Below are 15860 nucleotides of genomic sequence, written 5' to 3' on the forward strand. Positions count from 1 at the left end.
GCGTAGGCGGTTAGGTACGAAAGGGGGGGGGGGGCGGGCGCGGGAGGTTAGGGTTAGGGTTTCCCCGCCCCGACGCCGCCGTCGCCGCTTCCCCCAAATCACGTCGCCGCCGCTGTGTCCCCAACTCCCGCCGCCGTCATGCCGCTGCCGCCGCTACTCCCCCGCCACCGCGTCACCAGCGCAGTTAGAGGGATGGGGGGGGGGGCGCCTCATTGGAGGACGAGAAGCCGAGGGCCTTCGGGTCCCACCCGCCGGCAGCCAGAGCGGCGCGGTTGGCGGCCATCGCGGCCGCGAAATTCTTGAGGAGGCGCCGGGCTTCGGGGTCGATGGCGTCGAGTACTTCATCGGCATCGTTGTCTTCGGCCGGGGGAGCAAAGTCGGCGGCCGGCGGCGTGGCGTCTGCGGCCGGAGGTGCGGCGCGGACGGCCGGAGGCGCGTCTTCGGCGGTCGGCGCAGGCGGAGTAGGCGACGGAGGCGGCCCGAATCCATGGATGGGGCAGTAGAGGGGCGGTGGTGGAGGCACAATAGCGAGGACGAAGTCGTCCTCCTCGCCGAGCATGGTCGGCGCCGGTCCCGACATCATCCATTCCATGGAGGGAATGTATTCCAGGGAGGCCGGCGGCGCGGGGTCTGGCGGTGCGAAGGCCGGGGGCGCGGAGGCCGACGGTGCAGAGGCCGGCGGCGCAGTGCGGCCCTGGTGTGGGCGGCGGCCACCCGCGTGGCTCCGGCGGCGAGGGGCCCACCGGCGACGGTAAGTGCCCCGACGGCGGCTTCCATGGTGGCCCAAGAACTCGAGAATGGCAAGAAAAACGAGGGGCAAATTGTTTATTGTAGAACAAAACGTGGCTGATAACGTGTTAGAATGAAATCTGTGTGTTGTTCCATTGATTGATGATTATATTTATACAAGGGGAAGGGACACCAATACATGCATTGGTGTCCCAAGTTTTGGACATTCGCGTCCCAATTTGGACACGAACAGTTACAACACTAACTGACTAATTAATTATTAATTAATCCTAATTGGTCATAAATAATTATTCTTGACAAAATGGTCAAAGGTTAGAGTACTAATTAAATTACCCTCAGGGTTTAAATCCTTGAAGAAGGGTTTGTTAACAAACTCGAGGGTCGCACGAGTAACCAAAAAATTGAGCAAAACTCGTACGAGTGGATTTGGTTGCCACGGTGAAGTAATTTGGCATTTCCATAGGATGTGACGACATCGACGGGGAATGTGATAAATCGATCTTTGCTATAAAAACGTGCATTCCTGAGCGGCCCATTATATTTCCCAGCGCCAATCATATTGCTCCTCCTCCTCCTCCTCCTCCTCTTCTTCCAGCCCGGAGTGCACGGTGCATTGTGCAATATGATGGGCCGCCGGGATGGATGGAAATATGATGGGCCCGTGGCCTGGAAAGTGGAAACGAACAGGTTGGGCTAGCTGGTGGGTGAGTTGTTTTGAGTTGGCTGGGCCTGCGAGTGGAATGTGGGGGGAGGCTGGCTGGGCCAGTTTTTTTTTCTTTTTAACTTTTTGTTTTAACCTGAATTTTAAATGGCTGCTTGTGGTTTGCTAAAACAGGAATTTTAGATTTCAACACACCAGGAAAGAAAGATGGCATGGAGTTGGGAATCAAGTCACCTTAATGAGCGAACTGAAAATAGTACCAACAAATACATGTGCGTCTACCCTTTCGATCACTGTGGTTTTAATTAATCGATCTGTTGCACATGATTTCAAGCCGCTCCAACGACTAACGTAGGCGCTATTATTTGCCTCTGCCGTAGCTGAGTCCTGCGAAAACCAACTGGAGCACGTTGGCTATGCTGACGACAACGGCAGCCAGGACGGCCATTGCCTTGAGAGGGTTGTCGCACTTGACGTTCCAGAGCCACGCAACGGACCTTCCCCAGCTGCTATGGTAGAGCGGCTCAAGCGCCTTGTGCTTGGAACTGAGGTAGTTGAGTTCCGGGTCGTCGGCGTCCAGGACGACGCCGTCGCAGAGCCCGGCGAGGCCTCGGGCGACGTCGTCTACGCTGCTGAGAAGATGCGAGATGACGCCCTTGGAGACGAGCAGCTCCACGTCCTCCTTGGTGCCGGCGACCTGCGACAGGAAGAGGCAGTAGGCCGTGACGTGGGAGCTCCTCTGCAGGCTCTTCTGCTCCAGGGACACCATGTTGCGCAGCATCCTGAAGGTGTTGGTGTCCACCGTCAGGCAAGGGACGTGGAGTGTGCCTCCTGTGAGCCACCCCACAGTGAGATCCACGTCCAGGATGGAGCGCGCCCCGTCGTCGTCGTCGCTACCGCCCAGCTTCCGCTTCACGAACCCCACGCCGGCGCCGTAGTACTGCGTCGCCGTGCGCCAACGGACCTGCAGGGGCACGCTGGTACTGTTGCTGCTGCTGCTGCTGTTGTTGCTGCTGCTGCTGTTGTTGGGTTGCCCCTGTATTGGCGGGTTGTCGACGCAGATGCACCAACCATTTCCAATTGGACCAGCTGCAGGTCGACCTGCAGGCGTGAAGTACATGTAGAGCAGGTGGAGAAGATGGCATGGCGGAGTGGGAGGAGGCGACGATGGCACGTTAACATTGCTGATGATGTAGTTATTGCGCTGCAGCAGTCGTTGGACGCGCTTGGCGACCTTATCAAGGACACGAGGAGTACTAGTAGTGGTATCCTGGACTCTTGCGCTCTTGATTAACTGCTGGTGGATCTTCTCCAGGACGAAGAAGGGTATCTGGTTCTCCATGAGGAAAATGATGTCGCGGTCCACGGTGATGTCCTCCATGCCGCCGCCGGGGAAGAAGCGCGAGTAGAGGAAGCAGCCGTCCAGCAGCAGCATACGAGCAAACTCCTTGTCGTTCATCCACCGAAACCTCCTGTTGAAGTAACCCCGTGCATGGTCGACGATGGCTCCCATGGCTTTCAGGTGGCTCCTCAGCTCCTCTCGACCCCCAGCTGCTTCGTCGTCTTCTTCTTTGCTGCTGCTGCTTCTGGCCGTGAGCAAGCCCTGGAGCACGAGCTTCTTCTTCTGCTCCATCCTGTCAGCTGATCGCTTAGATCGATCCTGCCGGTGGAATGGGCCGATGCGGACCACGCCTGGTTCGTAATAATCGCCGCGGTCGATGTCGTCGCCGGCCCACGAAATCAGGCAAGCCACGCTAGTGTCCACCAACTTGGGCGGAGCAGCTGTTAGGATCTCCGTTATCAGGGATTCATCTTCTTCTTCGTCCTCCTCCTCCTCCGGCGCACCACACAACTGCCCTCCTGCATGCACCCAAACATGCAAAAGATTAATTTTTTAGTATATAAGTTAATTCTTCCGCCATTGTGCTTAAGATTCAAGACGAATGATCGATGAGAGAAAATAAGAGTAAAATGGCATCTACGTACTAATCAAACGGTTCTGATCGATTCGTCAACTTAGATTTAAACATTTTGCTTAAAAGTCAGACGCCACAGATATAGCCACACCCTTAATATATACTCCCTCCGTTCCAAAATGTAGGACGCATGCATTACTTTTGTCGATTGTCAAAAAATTTAAAATCTGATCGATTATATATAGGAAAAAAATATCAACATCGATCTATATTGCCAAATGAGAATCATTAAATTCATTGTGAAATGTGTTTTCATTGCATGCATCTTGGTTTGATATTATATATGTTGATATTTTTTGCTATGAACTTGGTTATTAAACTTTCAAAGGAGTTGACAGTCAACAAAACTTATGTGTCCTACATTTTGACGGAGGGTATATATTTTTAGAGTGAGTTGCTCTGTTTTCGATCTTATTTTGCATACCTCAATCATCTATAGATCCGCTCGACGACACACCGGTTATCCCGGAACCGGAACCATCCTGCACCGATCTATCCCCTGAAAATAAAAGATCCACGATCTTACGTGGTTCATTTGTAGTTCACGATATGGAGGAAGTGCGTGTACTATTAGCAGATATGCCTCTACCAAGATCCACAAATTAATTACTCCCTGCTTCATTTTAAAATGTAGGGCATATAATTTTTGTTGATTGTCAAACTTTCTAAATTACTTTGACCAAGCTTGTATAGCAAAAGATATCAACATATATGGTGTCAAATTAAGATATTATGAAAATATATTTCATAAATGAATCTAATGATCTTTAATTATTTGACACCGTACGTACGTAGATGTTGATATTTTTTTATATATGGTTGCTCAAACTTTCAAAATCTGAAACTGAGGGAGAGAATACTTGATTATGAAGTTTCCACGGAACGTATACCGAGCTACCACCTTTCAGCTTACCTGGTTTGATGTGGTTTCGGATCGAGATTAATGACAATCTAGTGGGAACGAAGGCACTCTATAGTCTACACTGAGGTAGTCTCTCCGTTTCTAAATACTTGTCGCTGTTCAAATATTTAGGAACGGAGGGAGTACGTACGTACTGCAACCCCCGTACGTACGTGTTCGTCCTCAGTAGCTATATTGAGGTTGAACACCCTGGGTTCCTCACGAAGCACTCGACGGTACCATGAATGGCGGCAGACACGATAAGCACATACACTCCGGCGAGCACGACGACGACGACAGGGATCGGCAGCTGGGACGACAGAAGATATATATACATATATTTGGCCAGCTTAGTAGGTATGCAAAACACGTACCTTGAGCGTCCATGGAGCTAGCTCTAGCTGCGAGTGGCTTGGCTTTCGTCGTCCGACCGTCTTCAACAGTGACCGGCCGGCCGGGAGTACATTTGCTGCTAGCTTGCGTTTCTCCTTGCATTAACTGCCCGCTAACCTAACCTCTCTCTATATAATGAAAACGTGCACTGCCTGCCCCCATGTGGATTTGCAAAATAAATAAAAAGGTTTTGCAGGCTGCTATGCAACAGCTATATATATAGAGAGAGTAAATTTCGTAAAACCACAGTTTTTGAGGTAGTCCTGTCACTGAACCACAATTAACAAAAAAAATTCGCAGAACCACACTTTTTGAGTCAAGTTGTCTCACTCAGCCCGAAACCGGGTGGTTTCGCAGTTTTGCTTGATTTTTTACCGGTGAGGCCCACCTGTCGGACGCCACTTCGGCCCCGAAAACTTGCGGGGGTGAGAATGGGGCTGGGGGTTTAATCGCGGGCTAACAGGTCAGCTCGGGTTAGGGCCGACGTGGCGTACAACAGGTGGGCCCACTTACATTACCAACACACCGAATGCAAACTTACATTTTGGAAGTTTGATCAAACTTTAAAAAGTTTGACAGTCAACAAAAGTTATGTGCCTTACATTTTGAAATGGAGGGAGTATTATTTATTTTTGACAAATTTGTGTGTGTGTGTGTGTGGGGGGGGGGGGGGCAAAATATAGCTTATGTTAAATTCGACATTAGGAGATTTTATTTTCTATTTGATAAAACATGACAAACGATAGTTATATCAACGCATAAACACACAGTATATGTCATATAGTTGAATGCTCATGCGTTGCCAATGGATTGATAAACTCATGTGCAGAACAGGGACGTTGCTGTCATACTCGTTGTCTTGTATGAAAGCAGGTCAGAAGAAATTGGTTACCCGATGCATAGCACTGCATGTGTGTTATATAAATTACAATATATCCGCATGTTCACTTGGACAATAACCGCAACTGACCTGGTCAACGCGTCATCCGCGGTAAGGTCCGCCCGAGTACGCTTCGTCGGCGAGCTACACCCCTCATCGCTACTCGACGGCCCTCGATCTAGATCGGCTCTATCGACAGGCCTTATGCTACGTTGACGACCGCAGCCTTTCATCCCCGTTCAAAGACGTCCTGGATCCAGCGGTGATGTCGTGGTCCAAAGGGATGTCCGGGCTAGACGACGCTATGGTGGCCTGGCCTCCTTCGCGGCAGCCACATTCGCCCGCTCCTTCTCGGTCATGCGCGCCTGATTGCCTGGTCCTCGAAAAGAAGCTAGATTCTAATCTGGTGGGAAGCTAGCTATGAACCAAAGTCCAAGGCTATCACCTGTGCAAGTAGGATTCCGATTTCCTAGCTACGTAGGATACAGATTCAAAAGGTATTAGGACTCCCTAGCTAGCCATGCAGGATTGGTATTCTGTTTTTTTATCAACGTATGCACTTTTCAGCTTGGTTTTTTTTGTCGGTGTCATACTCGATAAAAAAAATCTACCGCCAACACCACCGTTTGTAATTTAATAGATAGTACTTCCTCCGTCCTATATTAACTGACTCAAATTTATTCAAATACGGATGTATTTATATCTAAAAAGTATTTAGATACATGTAATGGAAAGTCACTAAATATGGTACGGAGAGAGTAATCGATAATGTCCACGGATATATTACATAAAAAAGGGACGCAGACGGGAACCTAGGTGGGATATAGCCCCGGGTTCGGAAGGAACCCTTGCTGACACCGTCTTCCGCAAGACGACCGGGCGAGTTCAAAACCGTCGTCTCAAGCAAGACAAGAGCCTGCATAAAGCCAATTATAGCGCAAAACCCCAAGCCCTTCTCTGTCGAGACGGCAACTTAACAACTCACGTTATCTTTCTTCGTTAATTAGATCTTCACGTACGTTATAATTTTTTTCCCACGTCAGTCCAAATATTACATGTGAAAGACACTGTCTCTCCGACAGGACAAAAGACAAATCTAGACGCACAAGCCAGCTGACCGACCTACTGCATACAGTATTAAGTTATCCAGTGGGCATGCATATGCACTTGGACAAGTTATCCAATTGAAAGTTGAATGGCTAAATGCTAGTGGACGCCTGCATGCAGCAATTAGTTAAAGGCCTACGTACCAGAGCATTATGAGAAATGCCAAGAGACTCTAGTATATTAATCAGAAATTAAGCATACGATCTGAACTCTAATTATAAGATCATACAGACACACACACTTTCCGAGCAAATTAGAGCTAGACTGGCGTGCTACAGGTTAAACAGGAAGAAAACAAGGCCTGACGTCTCACTCGCATCTCTGTTCGAACTTGTCGTCTTGGCTAATCATTGCTTAACTAATGTGGGGTTGTTGAGCGCTCAGAGCTCATTAATTAGTTAGGTGGTTTGGGTGTTTAATTAGCTTGTGTGAGTTGTACTATGATCGAGAGTCAAGTGCATGCACCGTTCTTACTGTCGGGGTGTCAAATTAATTACTCCTAAGCTCGAGAATCTCGTACAATAAGATCACATTCTACTGTTACAGATGATAGCTGCGGGATGGACTGATAATTATATATCGGACAGGACGTACAATGAGCTCAACCATTGGCATTACTAGGCCACGAGAGGGGGGTTGTCGTAACACATGGTCAGTAAATAAATACGGTTTTGGATAAAAGTATGCTTCGGTTTCGGTTTCTGGTGACAATGAAAGTTGACACGAATTTTCGAGCAATACATACATAAATTGTTTTCACATGTGTGTTGCAAAAATGATTATTTTATACTGAAAAATGCAGAAGATGACCGTATATTGTTGTGCTGTACTGAAAATTACGGAAGATGACAACACTATACCGCGTGCGGCTTGCTCCAAGAGTGCACTGGCCAGATCAGAGGAAAGCTACAGTCTAGAGACGACCAACTGACGAAGCGAGAATTTTTTTTTCAAAAATGCAACCCGACGGGTGCATCATCGATTAAAGAAGAAGAGTGAGAAGTCTAGTACAACACTAGAGATGCCATACAACGCCACCAAGTGGCACCAAACACAAAAAAATACTACGTGCTAGTAAGCCACCTACTCGCCCCATGAGCCGACACAAAGGTACTACCCCTAAGCAGCCCGGCATGCGTCCATCGCGTCAACTCATCCATGATAATCGAAATGACCACGTGCACTGAAGGGGTTGCGCCATTGAAGACCACATCGTTCCACTGCTCCGGAAAAGGTTAGAAGTGGCGCTCCGGATTACACACCGGTGGCGGTAACCCGGATCGCCACTAAGCCTGCGCCAAGGGTGCTAACGAGCACCGGTGGCGGTGATGATACCCGCCACCGGTGATAGCCAGCACCAGTGGTGGTTTGCCCAACCGCCGCTGGTAATCCGTAGGGGAGTCCGGAAAGTGCACCGGTGGCCGTGGGGAGCACCGTCACTCTGGTACATTGCAGTGGCAGTGCTTACCCACCGCCACTGGTGGTATATCAGTGGCCCTGATGCTTCACTGCCACTGGTATGTTTTCGTAGCACCAGTGGCGGTTCTCTGTCACCGCCACTGGTACTTCACCAGTGGCGGTGGTACGCAACCGCCACTGTATTCTACCAGTGGCGGTGATCATGAACCGCCAATATTTTTATATATATTAGAACATTACTGTAACAACAATATATCACAGCACAGCAATAATAGATAACAACAATAAATAACAGCAATATATATGAGAAAATCACGCATCCATGAAGATAACAGCATCCATTCACAAAACTTATTACACAAATAAGACGAAAACTTATTACATCCATGATGGATATTCAATATTTAACATTGTACATCAAAGTTTCAATACATCGGCACGACCCCGCCTGCATAAAAATCACCGTTTTCCTTCAGGACCTCTTTATTGAGAATGATGGCTATCTCCCTCTGAATATCGAACACAAGAACAGCTGGGTTGTGTCCATATTCTGATTCCATCTTGAAGTAATCCGCCATCTCCTGGTAGGTCGTCTTCGTCTTGGGCTTGAAAGTGGTGACCCAATTGCGGATGATGTACGCGCAGTAGTATCCACAGAAGACCGTCCCTTGCGGCTGCTGTATGCATGCGAAGTTTCTGTGATATGTCATTTTCTTCCTACCGTAGCTTGGCACCTCATAGTAAGTCACGCCTTTATCCACGCCTCTTCGAAGAGTGTTCCGACGGCTTTGAAGTCGCGCGGCTCATAGCCTTTGTTCCGTCGGAGTGGATCAAGATAAGTCACCGACGCTTCTTCGAAAGAGAAGGCCACCACCACCCAATGTTCGTTGTTTACAAAAAGAACACACATTTATAACCGAAAAGAGAACATCTTAGTGGAACGAGAAAGAAAGCAATGGTCGTGGGAACAACTTACTCTAAATGGTAGAGTGTAAGAATATAACGGCGTTGCTTGTGCATTGCCATGAACTTAGCCAGGTATGAAGTTGCCTTCTCTCTCGAACCCCGTTTCCATTCTTCTAGACCGATGGTTGCTTTGCTGAACAGGAGAGGATCGGCGATGGCAACGTGTGGTTCTTTCAGACGGAAGGACTCCCTTGTGAAGTATACACACCAGTGTCTTAACATGTTGTTGTCTAAGCACTTCTGGTTGAAGACGTGAAACAAGTCAAGGAAGTCCACGCCGAAGGTAACTTCCTTTGTCTGCAGGTCCCCCGTTTCGGCATCGTAGAAGCCATAATACTCTGGCACTAGTACATTCATCTTTTGGCCATGTTGTGCAGAATTAGCTGATGCTGCCATGTAGTAGCCATGTAGCTCTTGCATCTCTCGCGGCAGGCTCCTTAGGTCCTTAAGGCTGACCATCGGTTGTCCAGGGTAGAACATCAGCAATTTATCGAATTCCCTGGCCACGAAGTAGGCTCCGCTGACTAAATCACCAGCTAAAGGGGCGGGCTTCATATTCAAAATATCTGGCCGGTGTTCCCAATTCCCTTCGAGTTTTGGCGGATTGCTGGGTTGCTTGGCCGTTGAGTCCAAGTCTCTACTTTTTGAGTCACTGGATCTCTTGCTGATTTTGGACCCCCTCTTATTGTTGTGCCGGCGTTTCAAAAACTCGGCCTCCTCTTGATCCTTGAAGGTCTGGGAGACCTACTTGCCAGACGCGTACTCCAGCGCGGCCGCCACATATTTCCGTGGCACGGGTGCAGGTCGTGGTGGTTGCGAGGGTTAGCTGTCTTTACGGTGGCGCGGCGAACGGATTAGGCGGCGGTGCATGAGCCGGTGCAGCGTCATCATCGCTGCAGTCTTCCGCTGGTTTGAAATCGAAGCCTCCTTGCCCCGACGTTGGTGAATCCGGACATGCCGGCTTATTGGGGGATGGGCCAAGGGGCAATGGAGAGGGAAGTCCTCGAGCGGAAGCCGGTGGAGACGCTCCGGGACACGACGAAGAGGGAGAAGGTTGGGTAGCGAGGGCAACCAACCTCCTGGGCCACTGGATGTATGTGCCCCGGCATTGCCCTAGAGTCACTGATTCCTCCTCTGGAAGATAAGGGACCGGCGTCTTGTCAAAATCCGGGAGCACGGAGTCCACCTGCACCCTGACATGATCCGGGGCCATGGGCGTGTTGTGCACGACCGGCATTCTTGGCATCAGCAGACCACGCGCGCCTAACGGATTTCCGGTGGATGGCATCAATATCTGGCACTTAATACTCTTCTGTGCGTGACAAACAAATTAACATACGTACGTTAGTGTTATGGTGTGAAGAATGACGCAATTGAGTATATATATACACTATGGTACCGGTAAGGAGCTTACCGGGATGTCATCAGATGGGCCATCAGGGTCACTCGGGAGTTCGGTGCCGTAGCCAGCACTGCTCTTATACGGTGGCAGCGAAGGATGCGGAGTCGACTGATGATCATGCGGAGTGGGTGGCCTCGGTGTCGCGCCCCGGTTGCCATCATATGTAGCAACGAACTCCTCCATAGTCTGGCCGGAGTCCCTTGCTTTTTTCAAGCAAGCGAAAAACTCCTCCCTCGCCGCCCTTTTCGCCACCTCTATAATTTCTTCGTGCTTCTCGGCCTTTCTTTTACAGCTTCGGGCTTCTTTCTCTTGAGGAAAGATTTTGCGGCGAAAGGCCCCGGTTCCTAAGGCTCGAATATGGCCCCCGTGCTCATTTCTTCCTAGAGCATAGCTTAGTGGTGAATCCCACTATGCACGGAGCTCGTCGTGGGAGCCTTCCGACTTGAACTCGGCGACCTTGTCCTGAAATAAGACAAAGTCGGTGCCAATTTATAAGTGAGTGTGTTAGAAGCTAAACTGGAAAACGAAGTGGCGGTTGAGGCCTTACGATTAAAACTTTCTGGTCATCGCGGATAGGCTTTAGGCCCGCCCACTGTTCTTTTGTCATGGTACTCCGCACGAAGGTGGTCAACCGGTCATGACGGAGCATTGTTGGGACAGGAGGGACTATCCCTCTTGCCGCAAGCTCGCAGTCCTCCTTCTCCCAGACCGGCTTCTTTCCCTCGATACCACGACTGCCAAGGCGGTGGTTAAACTTCCTCTTGGCATGTAGCGCCACGTACCACTCTTGGGTTGCTTTGAAGTTTGGGTCCTTTTCCTTCTCCTTGAACTCCTCCCATTCCTCCTCTATGATCCTCGGCCATTTCTTATGGATCACCATCTCCCAATCTTCGTTCAAAATTCTTCTGGCCTTGGTACCCCAATTGCTCTGACCCCTACACATTGTGGTCTTCATCACTCCGAATACTTCTTCACGGAGCGCGGGATCAGGCACCTCAAACCTCTCCCATGCCTTGGCGTAACTATCTTCCTTTACGCTCTGCGGCACCTTGGTCCATCTTTGGTTGATGTTCGTGAACTCGCGAACGATTGCATTGCAAGTGTTGGCAAAAAACGACGCGGCCCTCTTCGGTGATTTGGGTTTCCCCACGTCGTCAGTCTTGGTGACGATGAATTTCCCTTTCGTCGGCTTGTTAGACCCATGCGGCGTCTTCTTCTTCTTCTTCTTAGAAGTAACCTGCGACGTGGTAGCCTCAGAGCCTGCGTTGAAGCCCGAAGGATCACCGCCGCCGTGTTCAGGCTCGTCGTCTTGGCTATGGGCTATTGGGCTGCCCGACGACGAAAAACCCTGAGGTGAGTCCTCAGGGTTTTCTCCTTCGCGACCCTAAGCTTCCTATACAATTGATTACTTTAAAAAATTGAAAAATTCGATATGACCCGTACTACAAATCTAGAAAAATTCGGCATGACCCGTGCTATAAAGCTAGCGAATTGGTCTACCCGACAATGATACCTACATAAAAATGACCCACCCACATATACCCCCTCGGCGTGATGGCCGGCCCCCTAAATTTCAACGGCCTCGGCACGATGGTCGTGCCCACATCATGCATATGCCACAATCTCACATTCACACAAAAAAACATTATATGGCATTATACTATCAACCCTAACCCTAAGACAAAATAAACCTAATTGCTATCAACCCTAACCCTAAGACAAAATAAACCTAATTGCTATCAACCCTAACCCTAAGACAAAAAAACATTATATGACATTATACTATCAACCCTAACCCTAACAAGTACTCCCTCTGATCCTTAATTCTGACTCAAATTTGTCCAAATATGGATGTATCTATTCTCAAAAAGTGTCTAGATACATGTAATATTTCGACAACAATTTAGGATCGGAGGGAGTAATTGCTAACACTAAACTTAAAGAAAAAACCTACGATTGCTAGCACTGACCTTGTCGCCGGCGAGCTCTCCCTCGTCGCCGGCGGTGTGTCGTCGCGGGGGGGGCTTGGCTGCCGGATTTCGGACCTCATCCATGAAATCCGGCACCCTGAGTCGGCGGTGCGACGGGGCAGAGCCGCCTCCTCCGTCGGCTCGTCGCGGGGCGGCAAGTCCGCCGTGGCCCCGGCGGCGGCCCGTGCCCCATGTGCGCACCATGGCGAGTCGGGGAGGAGAGGAGAACGTGGCGGCGGGTCGAGGAAGGAGGGGAACGGCGGCGCGCGGGTCGGGGAGGAGAAGGGGAACGGCGGCGGCGGGTCGGGGAAGAGGAACGACGGCGAGGTCGGGTAACGGTGGCGGCGGCGGCGGGGCAGGGCTTCGCCCGCGTTATGGTTAGGCTGTGCCGCTGCTGGTCTGTGAGACGCGCGGGCAATTAAATCTAAATTTCGCTAAGGATCCCGTCGCTTTCTATTTATACCAAGGCAGCACTAGTGGTGGTCCGAAGCATAAACCCACCACTAGTGCTGGCAAGGGGATTTTTGCGCCAGCACTAGTGGCGGTTCACCAAGCAAAACAGCCACTGGTGCTGCACCAGTGCTCCTGGATGCAGCACTGGTGACGGCTGACCTCAAAACCGCTACTGATACTAATTTCTGAATCAAGTTTTAAATTCATATTAAATTCTGTATACATTCAAAAATTAAAACACCTGTCCTTTTGATTGTAAACTACTAATACCAAGTCCCATGCAAAGTTTGAAACTTAAACACAGAAATATCATCAACCATTTATATGATTATGTTGTTCATATTCAAGTTATTAATTGCTATAAAAATGAATTTTGCTCAAAATGATTTGAAATTTTGCATGGAATTTTTCTATCAATAAAAAATCTTACATATAAATTTTGGTCCAAAAATTCAAAATGATGCACCTTGGTTCTTCATTTTTTTCACATTCCTTCTTCATTTTGAACCATCGAGGTAGATGTCAAAAACCGTCCAACCCCATGAACCAAATGTGACATTGTTTTTTTGTTTGAACTTGAATTTTTTTTATGGGAAGTGTCCACACCAAATTTGACAATGTTTTGAGAAAAAATGAATTTTATAGAATTTGTATAGCACAAAAGCCACACATAATGACACTTAATCATAGAAATTAGGGTATATAACATTTGAATTTATGGTTCAAAAGCTTATTGGAAATTCGTTACCGGTGGCGGTTTTTCTTGTGAGAACCGCCACTGATATGCGGTAGACAAACTTAGGGTCTTCAATGCTCCTGCGTATCCTACCAGTGGCTGGTTCTTTGCGAGCACCGCCACTAATTGAGATTCTAGTGGCGGTTTGCTTCGCTTTCACCGCCACTAGTGCTCCTCCGCGCGAGGGGAATTTTTGCGCCAACACTAGTGGCGGTTTGCTTCGCTTTCACCGCCACTAGTGCTTCATGCTAGTGGCGGTTCCTGCGTTCTCACCGCCACTAGTGCTCCTCCGCACGAGGGGAATTTTTGCGCCAGCACTAGTGGCGGTTTGCTGCGCTTTCACCGCCACTAGTGCTACATGCTAGTGGCGGTTCCTTCGCTTTCACCGTCACTAGTGCTCCTCAGAACGAGCTTTCGCGCAGCGCGTTGGGAGTTTTAGTCATACCTCGCTAGTTTACAAGAAATCTGACCAGCATAAATAACCTTCTCCACCAGCACCATCACTTCCGAATCACATCTCTTCCTGGCCGGTGGGCCCGGTTGTCCTCTCTTCCTGGCCTGTGGGCCCGGTTGTCGTTCCGAAATTTGGTGGGCTCGGTCAAAGCCCTGTGGGCCCGGTCAAACCTGCCCTAGTAGGTAGTAGGCAGCTCCCTGGTTCGCCGGGCTGGGCCCGAACCCGAAAAGCTGTGCTGACTGGGTGGGCTAATTTTTTTCAACTTGATTTGAAATTTGAACAAGTTATTTAATACAACTGATTACAAGTTACTTCAAATTCAGAACATATTTAAAACATTTTATTTGAAATCTGATCAAGTTATTTCAAATTCAGAATATATTTTTGATTTCAAATTTGAACAAGTAGTTATGTAATATAGTTGATTTGAAATTGGAACAAGTTATTTAATACAACTGATTTCAAATTTGATCAATTTACTTCAAATTCAGAACATATTTTTGATTTCAAATTTGAACAAGTTATTTCAAATTCAGAACATATTTAAGACTTTTGATTTCAAATTTGACATGATATGCGGTTACAATTTTCCATTCAAAAGCATCGTTAAACATTAACTACGAAAAGATACACAAATATTTAACTATTTCACAATCTTGTCCTTCTTTTTCTTTCTGGTCTTCTCCTTCCTCTTATATGTTATGGTCTCGCTGTGGCCGCTTCTAGCGTATGCCTCCTCTCTTGTCTCAGGTCTTGACTTCTTCCTTGTCTGGATTGTCCGTGATGCTTCTTCTTCTTCTTGCTTTGACGTTGGATCAGGAAAACCTTCATAGTCTTGTTGTGAAGTAACTCCGTCGACGCCAACTATGCTTATTTTCTCTCTCCTTACGACAACACGGTTCTTACTTGTCGGGTCGTCGATGAAGAAAACTTGTTTGCATTTTGTAGCAAACTGCCATGGTTCCCATCTTGCCGAGATTTTCTTCACGTCCACTTTACGACGAGGAACCTCACGAGGCAGGGTCATTGTTGTGAATTTATGATCTTCTTGTCTGACATCACGTGCCCATCTGACACGAAACATGGGGATGGTGATGAAGGTGTAGTCAAGCTCTCAGATCTCTTCGATCACGTCATAGTACGCTTCTGTAGTGCCTTGGTTATCAGAACTAGTCTCAGCAACCAACACTATACCGCTATTTTGGTAACTGCTCTTACGATCTTGATCCTTGGTGTAGTACGTATACCCGTTCATTGTGTACAACTGGTAAGTCACTACGCAGTCGTCGGGTAGCCACGAAAACTTTTGAGCAGTTCTTTCTTCTTCATTTGTCGCCACCCTGGCATACCAAAAACTCTTGAGCCACATGGTGAATGTTGCATTGTGGGTCTTTTGTATCCAATCAGCACTCCTGTTAGGGTACCGGTTTTCAAGTTCTTCCATATGCATGTCGATGAAAGGCTGGACCTCGTACATATGTTGCAGCACCATTGTATGTGCTCTCATATAGTCGTCCTCTCTCCCCGATAAATACACATCCAGAACCTTCCGGCCAAGCCCACCTTCACTTTCTAGTTTGTCCTTATGTCGTGATTCGGTTACTCCTATGGGTTTGCGATCCGCCAACCAATCAGTGGCGTACTCCACACACTCTTCTGCATGGTAGCCTTGCATGATGCTACCTTCCGGATGCCCTCTATTACGAACATACCGCTTCAGCACCCCGTTGTATCGTTCGGGCCCATACGTGTTGTGCAAAAAGGAGGGCCCTAGTAAGATTATCTTGTCGGT

The 15860-nt window shown here is 48.5% G+C and overlaps 1 protein-coding gene across 2 annotated transcripts; it reads right to left on the reverse strand.

Annotated features, from left to right (window-relative positions):
* Nucleotides 1-1624: 1624 nt before the first annotated feature.
* LOC104584014 (UPF0481 protein At3g47200) lies at nt 1625-4838 on the reverse strand. 2 transcript variants are annotated; one of them, XM_014900695.2, is made up of 3 exons: nt 4663-4838; nt 3812-3886; nt 1625-3271 (listed from the first exon to the last, which is right to left on the reverse strand). In XM_014900695.2, the coding sequence occupies exon 3, from the start codon at nt 3042-3044 to the stop codon at nt 1773-1775; it is 1272 nt and encodes a 423-aa protein (XP_014756181.1). In that variant the 5' UTR covers nt 3045-3271; nt 3812-3886; nt 4663-4838; the 3' UTR covers nt 1625-1772. The 2 variants fall into 2 exon arrangements, with proteins under 2 accessions (XP_014756181.1, XP_014756180.2); XM_014900694.2 differs by lacking the exon at nt 3812-3886.
* Nucleotides 4839-15860: the final 11022 nt, after the last annotated feature.

Source organism: Brachypodium distachyon, chromosome 3, assembly GCF_000005505.3.
Source record: "Brachypodium distachyon strain Bd21 chromosome 3, Brachypodium_distachyon_v3.0, whole genome shotgun sequence".
NCBI classification, from domain to species: Eukaryota; Viridiplantae; Streptophyta; class Magnoliopsida; order Poales; family Poaceae; genus Brachypodium; species Brachypodium distachyon.